Raw genomic sequence first — 14664 nt, 5'->3', positions numbered from 1 at the left:
CATTTAAATACTTTAAGATTTAAGGCATCTGCTTTGTTCTTTTTTTTTTTTTTTTTTTTGCTTTTGCTTTTGCTTTCTATAGGAAATATGTCTTCAACTGAAGCAACAGAGCGATCACCCTTGCTAAAAAAGAATTATACGACCATTGAAGATGATAGAGAAGGCAGCATTACAATTGTAACAAGTTCTGATGATGAAAGTATAAGGAAATCACCTAATACAGATGAAATATTAGCAAAGCGATTAAATGGTTCTCCTCTTTGGGTTGTTTTAATTGGGTAAATTAAATTCTTGTAAAAATCGCTGTCCATTAAACTATCTTTGAAGCCTTTGGGTAGGTGTTGCATTAGCATCACTGGATGCATCGATTGTAGCAACCATTTATCCACAGATTGGCACTGAATTTAAACAGTAAGCAAAAAGAAAACAAAGCTTGAGAGAAAGACGGTTGACTTGTGTTGCATAGATCAAACAAAGTCGTATGGATCGCTACAGCTTACATGCTGAGTTATACAGCATTACAGCCACTGTGTAAGAAAGATGAGAAAGAAAGATAAAGACTCAAATCATAAAATAGATGGCCGAATTTCCGATGCATTTGGCAGAAAGACCTCCATGTTGTTTGCTACTGTTGTGTTCTTTATTGGATCTGCCATGTGTGGTGCTTCGAATGATTTATGGACCTTGGTCATTTCTCGTGGTATAGCCGGTATTGGAGGAGGAGGCATGAATACGCTATCGGCTGTCATCACGAGTGATTTGGTGTCACTGAGAGAAAGAGGAAAATACCAAGGTTATGCAAACATCGCTTACGGTGTAAGTACTTGAGGATAGATCGAATGAGGGGCTTACTGTTTTGAACGATAGCTTGGCTCTGTGATTGGCGCTCCCTTGGGAGGCTTGATTACAGATAATCTCAGCTGGAGATATTGCTTCTATATCAACTTGCCTCTTTTGTTTATATCCCTTTATGTGGGCGGTTACTTGCTTACAAATTACAACTTGAAGGAACAAGAGGACGCTGGAAGCACACTGTTGGATCGATTTAAAAAGATTGATTACTTGGGTGCCTCCGCTGTGGTATCTGCTGTGGTCTGCTTTCTGTTAGCGACCTCGATGGGAGGAAATTCTCGTGCGTGGAGCGATCCTTTGGTGTACGGCTTACTCATGACTTCTGTGATCTTGAGTATTGTGTTTTGTTGGATCGAAAAACATGTTGCCCAAAACCCGCTCATGCCTTGGTCCATCATCTCCAGTCGTACACCCTTTGCCTGTGCCTTGAGTAATTTCTTTGTCGTCATGTGTTCTTTTGCCATGACTTATACCACCCCGCTCTTTTTCCAGGGCATCCTGGGCTATTCACCTTCTCGAGCTGGTCTCTTCTTTCTTCCCAAGGTGGCCTCTATGTCTTGCGGATCACTTTCTTCGGGCTTCTGGATGGCACATACAGGAGAGTATCGTCGCTTTATCATCGTCACTTCCTTGATCTCCATGGCATCTATGATCGGTATCAGTCTTTGGACAAAAGAGACCTCACTTACTTTTATCGTGATCTGCTTGATGCTCGATGGATTTTCTTCGGGTGCGATTGTGACCACTGCTCTTGTAGCCATGTTGTCATGTGTAGGAAGTTCAGGTAATCAGGATTGAATGATGATTAAAAAAGGGGAGAGGCTAAATGTGCAAATGTAGAAATGGCAACGATTACATCCATATCTTATCTGTTTCGTTCATCGGGTGGTGTCATTGGTATCTCTGCCACATCTGCTATATTCCAAGGATTGGTAAAACAGATATTGACAGAAAAGATCAAGGGACCCAATGCGGAAGAGGTAAATGAATAGATAAAATGAAAAAGGGAGAGAGAGAGAGCTCAAGTTGAATCTGTAGGTTATTGAAATTGCACGCAAATCAATGACAGAAGTTCGCAACCTTCTTTCTCCAGATGACCTTGCTATTGTCTTGGATACATATGAAATCTCCATTCGTTATGCCTTTTATTTCTGTATTATTGTCTCTATTCTTGGTGTTGTATCCTCTTTATTTATTCAACAGTTTGTGTTGCATGCACGCGTCAAATAATTTCCTTAGATGTTTCTATAGTTTGAAAACTATGTTAATAAAAAGCACATTCATCTTGTGTGTCATAGAAATCACTGTTTGGAGAAACTTGTTATTAATCTATTTTTGGCATAGCACAGCCGGTGGATGATGCTAGTGATGCAAGGCATTAGGATTCCCCTCCCACAAGTAATGTTTTTGTTTATCAGTTTATTAAACTGTTTGCATAAGGTTCAAAATCGGCTGGATTGTCTATTTTGATGATATGTACAGCACAAGCAGATCATTTCTATTTGTGGAAATCATCATAAAGCTGCGGGCCATGTATTTGGTCCATAAAGTAACTTGGGTATGACTCATGACCTTATTGTAAGTTTAGAGGGGTGATTTGTGCGGTTATCATCATGGAAGGAGTAAGGAGAAAATAACCTTGAATTTCCTGATTATTTGATTTAATGTAAATGCAAGGGCACCAAGAGTGAACAATAAATTGAGAGATAATAAAATATTGAATAAAAGCAGAAATTAAAAGAATTTGCAAACAAGACGAAAAAAAAAATTCATTGTATTCACATCTTGGTTGATTAGATAGTACTTTTTGTTTTATCCTTTTTGAAGGTTATGAAAAAGAATTCATTCAATATTATTATTCGATGCACATCACACTACGTTTAATTATGAACATCAACATTTTATATTCTTACTGATTGCATCAGACTTCTTTTGTAGCACAAGCACTTTATTCAAGAGTACAAATGAATGGATAAGAACAAAACAATTTAGAATGTGAGAGAAAAAAAAAAAGGGGGGGGGGTTCTATCAATAATTTATAAATAATGTACAAATTTAAGCAAAGGAAATACTACAATTTAAGATGCAATTGATACTTGATCAAAGAAGGAATGTTTGCTATTGCAAGATTCCAAATGATCTTTACATAACATATCATCATCCGTATAGTTTCCGATATAAGCCAAGACGGTATTCTCAAATGATGAAAGCCGTCCAGTTCCAAATGTGGTAGGTCGTGGCAAGGAAGGTGGAGGGGTGATGATCCACGGTTGCTTTGTAGGTGAAGTAGTAAACGACTTACACCGTAGCACCATCACTCTTAAGTCATGTAAAGAGATTCTTTGTGCGGGATCAAGTGAAAAGATACGAAGCAAGATACGTTCCAATCCTTTGGAGATGTCTTGAAAGAGTGTACGAAAGAAGAGATGGGGTTGTTCAATAAAGGAGACAAATGCTTTATCGTTCAAATGGGCCTGTCGCCAAGGATTTCTTCCAGTGACAAGGTTGATCAGGATGATACCAAGACTCCAAATGTCGTTTGTAAACGTGTTATAATACGTCACACGTTGTCTTTGCTTGGTCTTTGGACAAATGGTGAACCCTTGACATTCTACAGACAGGTTATTCACTACCGCAAAAGAATCTTCTTGTTCCTTTCTTACCAGGTGAGAGATAAAATGCAGAACCACAGTTAAATTCGTCTGCGAATGTTTGGTTTGTCGACAGGCCAAAATCCGCCAATTTGACGCGACAGTTGGAAAGAAGCAAGATATTTTCCGGTTTGAGGTCACGGTGAGCAATAAAATGATCATGGCAGTGTTGTACAGCATCCAGTAATTGCAAGAACAAGTGGCGGATCATTCGCGTGTTTCCAATGATGGAAGGCTGTGATTTGGTTAAAGTTGAAAATAAATCACCTTCAGATGCGTATTCCATCACGATAAAGACATGGTTGCGTTCCTTGACCACTTTTTCAAGTGTTAAGATGTGTTCATGTCCAGAGAGTAGAGAATGTATGTAGATTTCATTGTCTGTAAAATGATTATCTCCTATACATTTCACCGCATAATAACGGTTGGTATAAACATAATGACCCAAATAAACCACACCATAAGTGCTTGAACCAATAATGGATACCAGTTGGATTGATTTATTGTCAATAAATTCATTTAGGAATTGATGTTGTCCCATGTAACAATATTATTAATAAAAAAAAAGAAAAAGAAAAAGATAAAGAATAATGAAAATAAGCAACAGAATAAGGAAGCAATTGTTTATATACGCACGTTTGCAAAAAAAAAGGGGGGGGGGAGTAAACATTATTATTAAAACGCAGGTTTATTTTGATGTTTATGTTAGAAACATGGTCTGTGTACTTTTTTTCCTCTCCTTTCTCTCTCCTTTTGATTATTACTTTTTTTTTTTTTCCTTTTCGTTTTATTCAAGTGGCAAAAAAAAGGGAGAAAAAGGGCGTAACACACACAACCCATATCCCACGCGTACTTTTTTTCTATCTCCTTTTTTTTAATTGTTTACAAGATCGCTGTAAACCATCCAAGAATGCTTCAGAACATATATTAAAAGATACACAAGTTGATTCTTTAATCTAAGGAGAAGGGGAGAGAGAGAGAGAAAAAATCAATGTGCATACTGGATGGATAATCAATCACTTGAGAGATTTTCTTTAGCTCAACCATCATGTCTAATACTGATTTTTTTTTTCTTTAGGAAAGTAAATCATTTTACATGAAATTATAAACAGAGATCTAAGATGAAGAGAAAGGAGTAAAAAAAAAAAAAAAGCCAAGATGAATTACAAAAGATAATATGTTTACATTAAATCTATCATTTTATTTTTATTTTCCACTTCCCAATCCATACTTTTCAACCACTTTATTAAAATCAGTGACTCCTGCAAGGTTTCCTTGTGCCACAATAGTCGCGCGTCCTGTACCACCACTTGTCACACTCACGGCCCCTCGTACAACCCTACTGGCGACCCTTCTGAGCTCATCCATATCGACTTGATCGATCTTTGCGAGCATTTCATCAATACCCGTCTTTTTACCGTGCACCTGAACCTGTCGACCCAGGTCTTCGAGCTGAACCATACGACTTTCGAGATTCATCAGTAGTGAGCTCTTTAGCTGGTTCTTGGCTCGATTGAGCTCCACATCGGTCACGCCCCAGCGACCACTGCGAGCAACCGTGTCCAGCTCACGACAGATGACTTCGACCAACGCATTGGTGTATTCGGGTTGACAAGAGCCTGCGATACCAAAGAGACCCGAATCAGTGTAGCAGTGGTTGAAGGCCTGACAGGATTCAACCCAGTAGTGTTGGTTGAGAACGTTGGTGAACAGACGAGAGTACATGCCTTTACCAGGACCGCCGGCCGAGAAGGAACCTCCACCGCCCAAGAGGATTTGAAGTGTGGTCAAGGCATAAATGTCGGGATCATCAATGGATACACCTTCAAAGGCGACATAGACATGGTTCAAGGGAGCCTCGTATTCCAACTCTAAAAATTCCATGCCACCCGTGTAGTGGGCTGGTTGTGTAGCAATCTCCAGTGGTGTCTTTCCTGAAGATGACAGCAGTGTGGAGATCAAAGAGGATTTGGCCGGCTTTTGTTGTTTTTTCAAAATTTCCAAGTGGGTCATGACTGAATCCAGATTTTCTTTTGATTTAGGAATATCGCCAAAGTATCTCATAGCCAAATCAACCACCTGTTCATGTTCAGTACCACAAGCGGCAATCACCATACGTTCTGGTCGGTACCAAGTGTTTTTGTAATCGTGAATTAATTCAGGCGTCATTGTCTGCAAGTTTTCTGGTGGACAGAGCAAAGGGTTACCCAGCGTGTTGCCCTTGTACGCCGCTGTGTGCAAAATCTCTGGCAAGATCATTTCTGGCTTGGACCAAATCTCTTCAATTTCATACATCGCTGTCTGTCTTTGTTCCTCTACTTCTAAGGGGTCGATCGTCGGGTGGCAAACAACATCTGAGAAAAGTGACAAGACGCGGCTGAGATCTTGAGAGAAAATGGCAGATTGGTACATTATAGATTCACGAGAGGAAGAGCACATGATATTTCCACCTAATGATTCTAATTCGGCTACAATCTCATCGGCTGAACGATTTTTTGTACTCTATACCTATATGTTACTGTCTACTCAATTTTTCTTCTTTTTCAAAGTACCTTGAAAGCTAGTCGGTCCAAAATATGACTCACACCTCGCACCTTTGCAGTTTCATAACGACTACCAGCATCAACATAAACACCGACTGCGCTAAAATGTCCAGGGGTATTTTCAGAAGTCACTCGAATGCCATTAGGAAGTGTTGTTATCTTGCAAAGGCCGGTTGATGCTTTGGAATATTCTTGAACAATCGTAGGAAATCCATTCACTGTGATTTTCTATCATATTTTTAAAAATTATTTTTCCTAAATTTAAGCCATTTTCTACCTCTGCATTTTGACTAAATGTTGATTCAGATCGTTTAAGGACGGAAGAAATGGCCTTTTTATATAAAGGATTCTTTAAAGGCGCGGTTAAAATGCGAGATGTCATTGTTTGCAGGACAAGCAGAAAAGAAAAGGACCAACAGGGCCATTTTATTTCTAAAGCGGGCTTCCAACTCCCAGACTTCAGTGTGACTTTTTATATGTTTGCTATCTATTATTTTAACCAACTAAAACTTGTCATCGTAAGCAATTTCTACCCCCTTTTGATGGGACCCTTCACAGAAAAAAAAAAAAAAAAAAGGGGGAGAAAGGGAGAGAAGGGATAGTTGAACTTGTGTATTTTCTTTAAATGGATATAAGGGATAATGACACACACCGTAGTAAATGATCAGAATAAGTAATATACTAACACAAAGGATATCCAGTGATTTATGACAAAAGACAAACTTCAATAAATGGAACAATCGCATTTTTAAACAATAAATATCCTCAAAGACTGGTAAGATTGTGAAATATACTTTGAAAGTCAGCAAAGTTCATGAACTGTTTTAAAAGTTCAAGTCTAAAATAAAAAGCTATACTTAACACCTATATTTTGGCTATAAAATACATAATCTCTCAATTGCTTTGGCTTTTAAACCTAATTTGTAAAAATAAAAATTAACCTTTAGCAAAAGTGTCATTGATATTGAATTTTACTTTTCTCAGTTTTATGAAAAAAAAATCCATTTATTATGCTCTTCCATTTTCTTTAGGCCAGCTTCAGTTCTTGAACGGTGCAACAGCCTAATTATGCTTAGAATTTTTCAATTGAACCCACTCACTTTTATGATATCGTCCTTCATTGGCAAATAAAATGACTTGCGATCCATATTCATTACAATATCCTAGCTGGACAGTTTGGCTGTTTTTCTTGCTCTCCTGCTTGCCAAAACAAAAGGAATTTCAAATTTGGAGATTAAATGATGACCAAGTCGCTTTTTGTGGAAGCGTTCAGGTCTAACCATTGTATTTTGGATTCTTTCAATGTTGTGGACGCTACATTGAAATAATTGCTCAATGCTGTATAAATTTGGAAGCCTAAAAACGAGATATGTAAAGATCCCTTGACCAGAATCATTTATGAGGCTGTCTGCTGTTTTTCAGAAACATGGGTTCATATTTTAGCATACCAAAAGTTATTCTATGAGTTCCTAAACCATGTTGGTTCGGTTGCTCTACTGACATTCGGTCCTGATCAATTCACTGATAATATTTATATTGGGTTTGCCTGACATTGAAATAATCCAAAAAAAATTCGACGCTACTGTTTTGGAGAAGGCGAGATGAATAATGTGTTTGAGAATTTTGCTAGCTTATAGAGCCCTATGCTTTGGTTAAAAAACTTTTTTTTTCAAAGCTTTGTTGTGATTTTGGTTTGTCTTTGGCCTAAGCTTAAAATATGGTTAAATTGGCCTAGCGACTAAAGATCATATTAGATCTTGGAAATTTTCCTTTTATCAACCAAGCTGCACATTATAATAACAAAAAAAGTGACTGGTTAGAGATCTGCTTCCATATTTTGATTGAGGATGATATAAAAAGCCTTTTATTTTACGAAGATGTATAGCTGTTGTGGATTATCTCGTAAAAAAATGCTTAAACTTCTTAAAGGATTTTATGCTCAACTGAAGCTATATAAAAAAGATAAAGTAGCTTTTTAACTCATCATAGTTTGCTTTTCCAGTACCACTTTGGGGTATATCGTATGGTTTGTTTGACACTCCGATCAATGCAATTTTAAACTCAAAATTTTTAAATCTGAGTTTTGGCATTTTGAAAGTGCTTCTTTTGAGTTTATTCCTTTGGATTTGCCCTTATGAGTATTCAATTAAAGACTTGAGGTTAATATCAAATCACTTATATTAAAGATCAAAGTTTTTAATGATTGTAGATTTATATATGTACAAAATAAATTATAGTTCTGAAAATCTCAACTTTGGTTACTCAAGCGTTATTGGACAGCTGTTATATAAACTGTTATCTAAACATGAAAAACTGGATTATTGTATCAAGGTGAGTATGTGGGTACAATACTCCTTTTTTTTTTCTATAAAGTTATACCAAATGATACCTTACATTACTCTCCTTTTATCAATAAAGTTTAATAAATCATTAAACAATTCTGTATTTTAATATAAAAGAAAGAGAAGCATTACCATCATTTGCTTCTCCGATTATCTTTCTATGTTTCTTTATGTACCCTTTTTGGGTAAATTAACACCCGCCCATTCACACTACATGGTCAAGGAAAGTGCTTAAAAAAAAAGCATTTGTAACACGGATAAAAAGTAACAATGAAAAAAAAAAATCTCTCTCCTAGAGTGTATCAAATTTTTTTCCCTCTTTTTTCGGGAAGGATATTTTTTTGCCCACACTTTATCGTGTGAGAGCTATATTAATTAGATAATGGACTTCATTTCAAATATTGGCAATAAAAGAAGCACCAGAAAGCCAAATGGTAGATTAAGAACAACAAGTTATTCAAGAAGAAGTTCGGTGACTTCAATAACCAGTACACCTCCTTTAATCATTTCAAACAAAACACCAAAAAAGTCGTCAAAAATAAATCCAGGAGTGAATTCAGGTACATGAAACATACCAACTTATTGAAACAATATCTAAGACATCTTATAGAAAAAAAGGGATCTGTCGTTGATTATAAAAAACAAGAAACATTAACATTCAATTTAAACGATGACGATGAAGACGATCAAGAAGACTTGTTTACTGAAGTAGCAGTAAATATTGATTTAGAATGACAAGAAAGAAAAACTAATCATTATGTGATAGAAACAACTTGATCTGAGTGAGGAACAACTTGCTAGTTTATCTGACGAATACTTAAAGAACCCCATTTCAAAAAAACCATCGAATTCACAACTGAAATTTGCCAATAATAATTCTTCATCTAAAAAGACGGCACCACCTAATTATGTAAAAATACTTTATAAGCAAAGACAAAAAGGCATTACGTATGAACTTATTTTGGAAGTATCTTACTATATAAGAACCTCAGATAGGCAAGTTTATTATTGTTATCTAGCGAATATATACTTATACTACGGACTATAGTTGGTTAGAACGGTTCATTCAAGATGGTGGTATGCAAATCATTGCCAAAGAACTTGGATCAATCCATAAAAAGAAAAATAGGTACAACGAAAAAGATGGCTATGATGTGTGTATACTAAAATAGGGTGCAGAACACAAACAGATCATAAAATAGAACTTGAAATATTAAAATGTCTTAATACACTAATGAACAAGAAGGTAAACATACAGAAACAACTACTACTCGAGACTAACCCGCATAAAAAGTCTGGTATACAAGAAGCCTTCAAGCATTCTCGAATCATCGATAATTTCTGTGTCTCACTCTTATCACCGTATATTCCATCAAGAACACAAGCATGCGAATCACTCACTGCGTTTTGTTTTTTACCTAACGGCCGTTCTATGGTATTACACGGCATGGAGCTTTTAAAGCAATTTGGAAAAGACTTTGGGCGATTTGATGCATGGTTACAAGCATTGGAGAAAACACTAGATGGAAGAGGGAAAATGGGATCTGCAGTAGGTGCCAGTGAGGATTTGAAGGCAACAGGCATGGTGGGCGCTGGTGATTCACAGATTACGCAATACATGGTAAACATTTAAGGGGAAAAATAACGTGTACTTTTTATATTCATTCGTGTGATTTTAGTTTATTAGTATCTTATTTATCAATACCCTAGTTAAGCCAGATGTCGTAGAGGATCGCAAAGAGAGATTACTACTAAGTCAAGAGCTTGAAAAGGCTGGTGTCAATGAAATTTTCCAAAAGATGGCCCAGCTCAACCATGAACACATCAACTTGGCCATTCAAAAATTTCGTGAAGAGATTGAGGTAGATGCAATTCAGGAAGATATGGAAGCTTACTTCACGATGGATCCCATGAGCGTCTTGCACTCTTTATTAACAGTCACTGAAAACACGACAAGCTATGATAGCTTACATCACATACTGTGTTATCTATTGAAGATTGGAGATAATCCAGAAAAGAGTAACTATCAATTTCAGCTGATTGAGATGTTGGTTCAACAAGTAGTGATGGATCAGCATAATTACACAGAAAATGCCAGTGAATTTACTGTTCAAAATTTGATACCCAAGTTTTCCAGAGAACAAGAAGAAGATATGATGATCCCTCATTCTGTCAGTCAAACCAGCCTACACACTGGTAAAGCTTCAATAGATATTCTGTATATATGTATATTGATTATTATATAGATGGAACTGAAGATCTCATCAGATCTTTGGAAGCTAAAGTAGAATACCTTGAAAAAGATCTTAGTCTATCAAGACAAACAAATACTATGCTGAGAATATTCTTCAAAAGTACTGAAGAACGTTATAAATCAGAGTTATTGGATACGGAGACAAAGATGAGAAAATTACATGACTCGGTACGTAATCTTACAGAATATGGTAACCCTTTACAAAAGAGAAGAAGCGTCAGAAGTCATCCAACTTCAACACAACAACAACAGCAGCAACAACAACAGCAACAGCAACAACCACAGCCACAAAGAAATGCTCATTTGAAACCTTCTGCTGCTACAACAACAGCAACAATCAAAAGAACACCAAAAAACTCTGCGGTTGCCGCTTTACCACCTTCTTCTGCCCCTACCACTACCAAGCATGTACATAAATCTCCCGAGAATAATCAAAATCTAATCAAAGCACCAAATAATGTAACGACTACAGCAGCAGCCAACCAGCATGGTATCTCAGAATCGATCCGACAATCTCTCAAATCCAAGATTGGTAGCTTTGTACGCAGATCAAGCAACGATGCACTTTCGAAAAAAGCACGAGTCAACTCGACGGATTCAACCACTAGTACAGGATCTAGAAAATCCTCTTCAGGAACAGTGAGTCGAAAGAGTTCCATCCATCATACAAGTCCAAAGGTATCGGAAAAGGACATTGTACAATCAGCGACTTCGAGCACAGCTGGAAGCCAACGATCACGAAAGTCAATTCCAGATGATGTTGGTACAGTGGATGATTTACAGGCTCATGCTTTAGATGCTGTTCCCGAGGAACCAACGACGACAAACATGATATCTGAACAGGAGGAAACCCAGGAATTGGATCATGAAGAAGAGAATACAGGCTTGGTCTCTGAGGAATCAAGCTTACCACGCGAACAGCAACAACCAAGCATCACATTTGACAATTATATATTTGGACAGGAAAATGAAAAGGAAGTAGCCAACGAAGCGGCTCAGGCACTGCCTCCTCCCCCTCCTCCTCCGCCCCCACCACTTTTACCCTCTCTTTCTGGACAAAGCACGGCGGCACCACCCCCTCCACCTCCACCGATGGCGCCTTTATCAGCTACTGAAGACACTGGAGATCCATCCAACCCACCTCCACCGCCTGTATTTTTGGCCAACACTGGAAGAAAACCAAGCGCATTCCAGGCCAAGCAAAAATTAAAATTTGTCGAATGGGAAAAGATGAACTTTGCCAATATCAAACAAACAATTTGGAACGATTTCGAACGAGACATTGAACTATCGCTTCACAAACAGATCGAATCGGCGGATTCGTTGATGGAATATCAGTTAGCTAGAGCCGGTGTGTTTGACGACGTTGAGGTGACTTTTGCACAAAAACCGGTGGTGGAGATCAAATCTAAACCTTTAAGAGAGGAAACATTGATTTTAGATAGCAAGAAAGCCTACAATTTAAGTAAGTCTTTGCTCTACGATTTTGAAATGTTTAATTTATGTTTTTGTTGGTAGATATTTTTATAAAGAATATAGTAAAGAAGATACCATTTGATGAAATTCGATTTTATTTTCTTCGATTGGATCCTTATTTTCTAGACGAACAGATTATTCTCAACTTGCTGAAATACCTTCCAACTCCTGAAGAAGTAGATAAATTAAAGCCTTTTGAGGAAGCTCCTCTAGAAGAGATTGAAAAGCTGGGAATACCTGAAAAGTTTTGTTTGCAGGTAAGTAACATATCTCTCTTTTATGCGATTGAAGCTAATTTTGATTAGATGATGAAAGTGACGAGATTGAAGGAAAGACTTGAATGCATTTTATTCAAGTCTTCATTTTGGGAGAGATATACTTTACTTCACAAGGTATATAAAAAAAAGGAGGCATAGGAAATCAATCCACTTACTTTTGTGTAGCAAATTACTTCTGTTTATAACGCGTCTGTTGCATTGAAAGATGCCAAATGTTTTAAAAATCTTTTACATGTAAGCTTAGCACATTGCAATTTTTTTTATGAAAATAACCTTATTTTTATAATAGTTAATTCTTTTGTTGGGTAACTTCTTGAATGGAAATACCTATCGTGGTGGTGCTTTTGGTATCAAAATTGCTAGCATAAATAAGGTACTTGACATTTCTATTCTCGCTTTCATACAGCATATTTTAATTAAATAATAAAAGCTAATAGACACGAAAGGCACATCGAAATCAACCACCCTTTTACATTTCCTAGTAGAGGCTGTTGAAAAGAATTTTCCCAATGTCCTACCCTTCCTAGAAGAATTGGATGAATGTGGATTAGCGGCAAAAGGTAACTATTGTACTAGTAAAAAAAGAGAGTAATAATGACGTTAAAATGCACGCAAATAGCATCTCGTGCCGAAATAACATCAGAATATCAAAGCATCGAACAGGGATTAAGCAAACTTGAGAGTGAACTAAAGGATCACTTTCCACTACCTGAAAAGGACCCAGAGGAACAAGAGGATGGCTTAAAGGAAGTAGATACATTTGCAGTCGAAATGCATCGATTTTACAAGGAGGCATTAAGTGAATTTAAACGGATCTGTATGATCTCGAAAAAGATGGAAGAAAGCTATGAACAAACCGTTCGATTTTATGGCGAGGATCCAAAAAAGATGCCACCAGATGAGTTCTTTGGCATCTTTAAAGAGTTTTCGGTGAGTTGGGAGAAATGCTCTGCGGATTACAAAGAACATCGGTTGAAACAAGAACGACTTGAAAAGCAAAAGAAGAAGGAACAAGAACGACGAAAGCGAGCCAATAGCAACGCGACCAAACCTAAAGGAACTGAAGATGATGGCGATAAAGCCATCTTGTATAGCTTACTGGATAAACTCAAGAAAGATACTTTGGATGTCAAGACCAGACGACGAAGTCAGCGACAGCGACAGAGATCGACCAGTGTCAGTATTCAACCTTCTTTCTCAACTCAAAACGTGGATCCAATATATATGCGAGCTAACAAGATGTTAAGATCAATTCAGGCCGAAGCATCCAGCTCTCTTTTGGACATCAACAGTAGTAATACGACTCCCTTTGAATATAATCAAAATCATCGTCTTTTGGTACCGGATGGAAGAAGACGTATGAGTGCTTCTGTTCTCCATGTCACACCCGGATTGAAGCAGGTCTTTTTGGATAAAGATACCACCGAAAGCCCCATCACGGCTTCTGCTTCTACTTTCCCTGGTGAAAACAGTCTTAGACACAGAAGACATGCTGCTAGGCCGTTATCTGCTATTGTTATCCCTGAAGCAAGCTCATCTACCGCATCGCTTTCAACCGCTCCACCTACGACGACGGCAACAAGACATGTTCGAGTAAGAAAGACAAGTACAAGACCTATTTTTGATCATACACTCCGTGTTCGAGCACGAAGAATGAGTACGAGATAAACATTTTTTATGTAGTGTATTTGTATATCTCAATATACATATAAAAAAATAAAATAAAAGCTAGACGGTTAAAGTTTATTTAAGCTAAAAAGTAAGAAATTGTAAATACTGAACAAGCAAGAATGAATTGCACCATGGCAGTAGAAGATAAACCAGAAGTTAAAGAAAATGCTGCACTACTGGCATTGGTAGATGAAGCAGTAGCAGGAGATGTATTGGTAGCAGTTGAAGCAACGCCTGAAGCTTTACTTTGAAGGGATTGAATAGGATTGGCTGCAAGTATGTAAGCTTTTTATGTTGCATGAATAAATAAAAAATTTACCGGATGATGATTGGGCGCTGACTACAGCGATAACGCAAGCAACAGCAATAATAGCGAGAAAGGTCTTTGAGTTCATTTTGATGTAGAGTTGAGAAGATGAAGAGAGAAAAAAAGAAAGAAAAAGATTCTTCCTTTTTATATAAAAGTGATATATATATGTAATCATCATAATGTTATGATATCATGACTATCGCATAACAATGTGTTTTATGAAATCATTCTCCCCTTTCGATTTTAACCTTAAATAGATTTAAATTGAAATTATTAAATGTAAAGGT

At 37.2% G+C, this 14664-nt stretch overlaps 4 protein-coding genes across 4 annotated transcripts; 2 read left to right on the top strand and 2 right to left on the bottom strand.

The window, feature by feature from the left end:
- Positions 1-87: 87 nt before the first annotated feature.
- Positions 88-2082, top strand: RO3G_03821 (uncharacterized protein; the record flags this gene model as incomplete). Its single annotated transcript, XM_067658411.1, has 6 exons — positions 88-278; positions 392-411; positions 578-816; positions 868-1636; positions 1693-1832; positions 1891-2082. The coding sequence occupies 6 exons, from the start codon at positions 88-90 to the stop codon at positions 2080-2082; spliced, it is 1551 nt and encodes a 516-aa protein (XP_067514512.1).
- Positions 2083-2930: 848 nt separating this feature from the next.
- Positions 2931-4044, bottom strand: RO3G_03820 (uncharacterized protein; the record flags this gene model as incomplete). The annotated part of the gene is made up of 2 exons (XM_067658410.1): positions 2931-3463; positions 3516-4044. The coding sequence occupies 2 exons, from the start codon at positions 4042-4044 to the stop codon at positions 2931-2933; spliced, it is 1062 nt and encodes a 353-aa protein (XP_067514511.1).
- A 665-nt stretch (positions 4045-4709) lies between these two features.
- On the bottom strand, positions 4710-6428 carry RO3G_03819 (uncharacterized protein; the record flags this gene model as incomplete). Its single annotated transcript, XM_067658409.1, has 3 exons — positions 4710-6005; positions 6056-6274; positions 6324-6428. 3 exons carry the CDS (start codon positions 6426-6428, stop codon positions 4710-4712), a joined length of 1620 nt encoding a protein of 539 aa, XP_067514510.1.
- A 2342-nt stretch (positions 6429-8770) lies between these two features.
- Positions 8771-14064, top strand: RO3G_03818 (uncharacterized protein; the record flags this gene model as incomplete). Its single annotated transcript, XM_067658408.1, has 12 exons — positions 8771-8948; positions 8999-9102; positions 9155-9336; positions 9437-9542; positions 9683-10009; positions 10068-10584; positions 10635-12107; positions 12245-12375; positions 12562-12630; positions 12686-12743; positions 12882-12956; positions 13016-14064. The coding sequence occupies 12 exons, from the start codon at positions 8771-8773 to the stop codon at positions 14062-14064; spliced, it is 4269 nt and encodes a 1422-aa protein (XP_067514509.1).
- Positions 14065-14664: the final 600 nt, after the last annotated feature.

This window comes from Rhizopus delemar, genomic scaffold (assembly GCF_000149305.1).
Source record: "Rhizopus delemar RA 99-880 supercont3.2 genomic scaffold, whole genome shotgun sequence".
In the NCBI taxonomy this organism is placed as follows: Eukaryota; Fungi; Mucoromycota; class Mucoromycetes; order Mucorales; family Rhizopodaceae; genus Rhizopus; species Rhizopus delemar.
The sequence above is the reverse complement of the archived record's forward strand: the minus strand, read 5'-3'. Positions and strand labels throughout refer to the sequence as shown.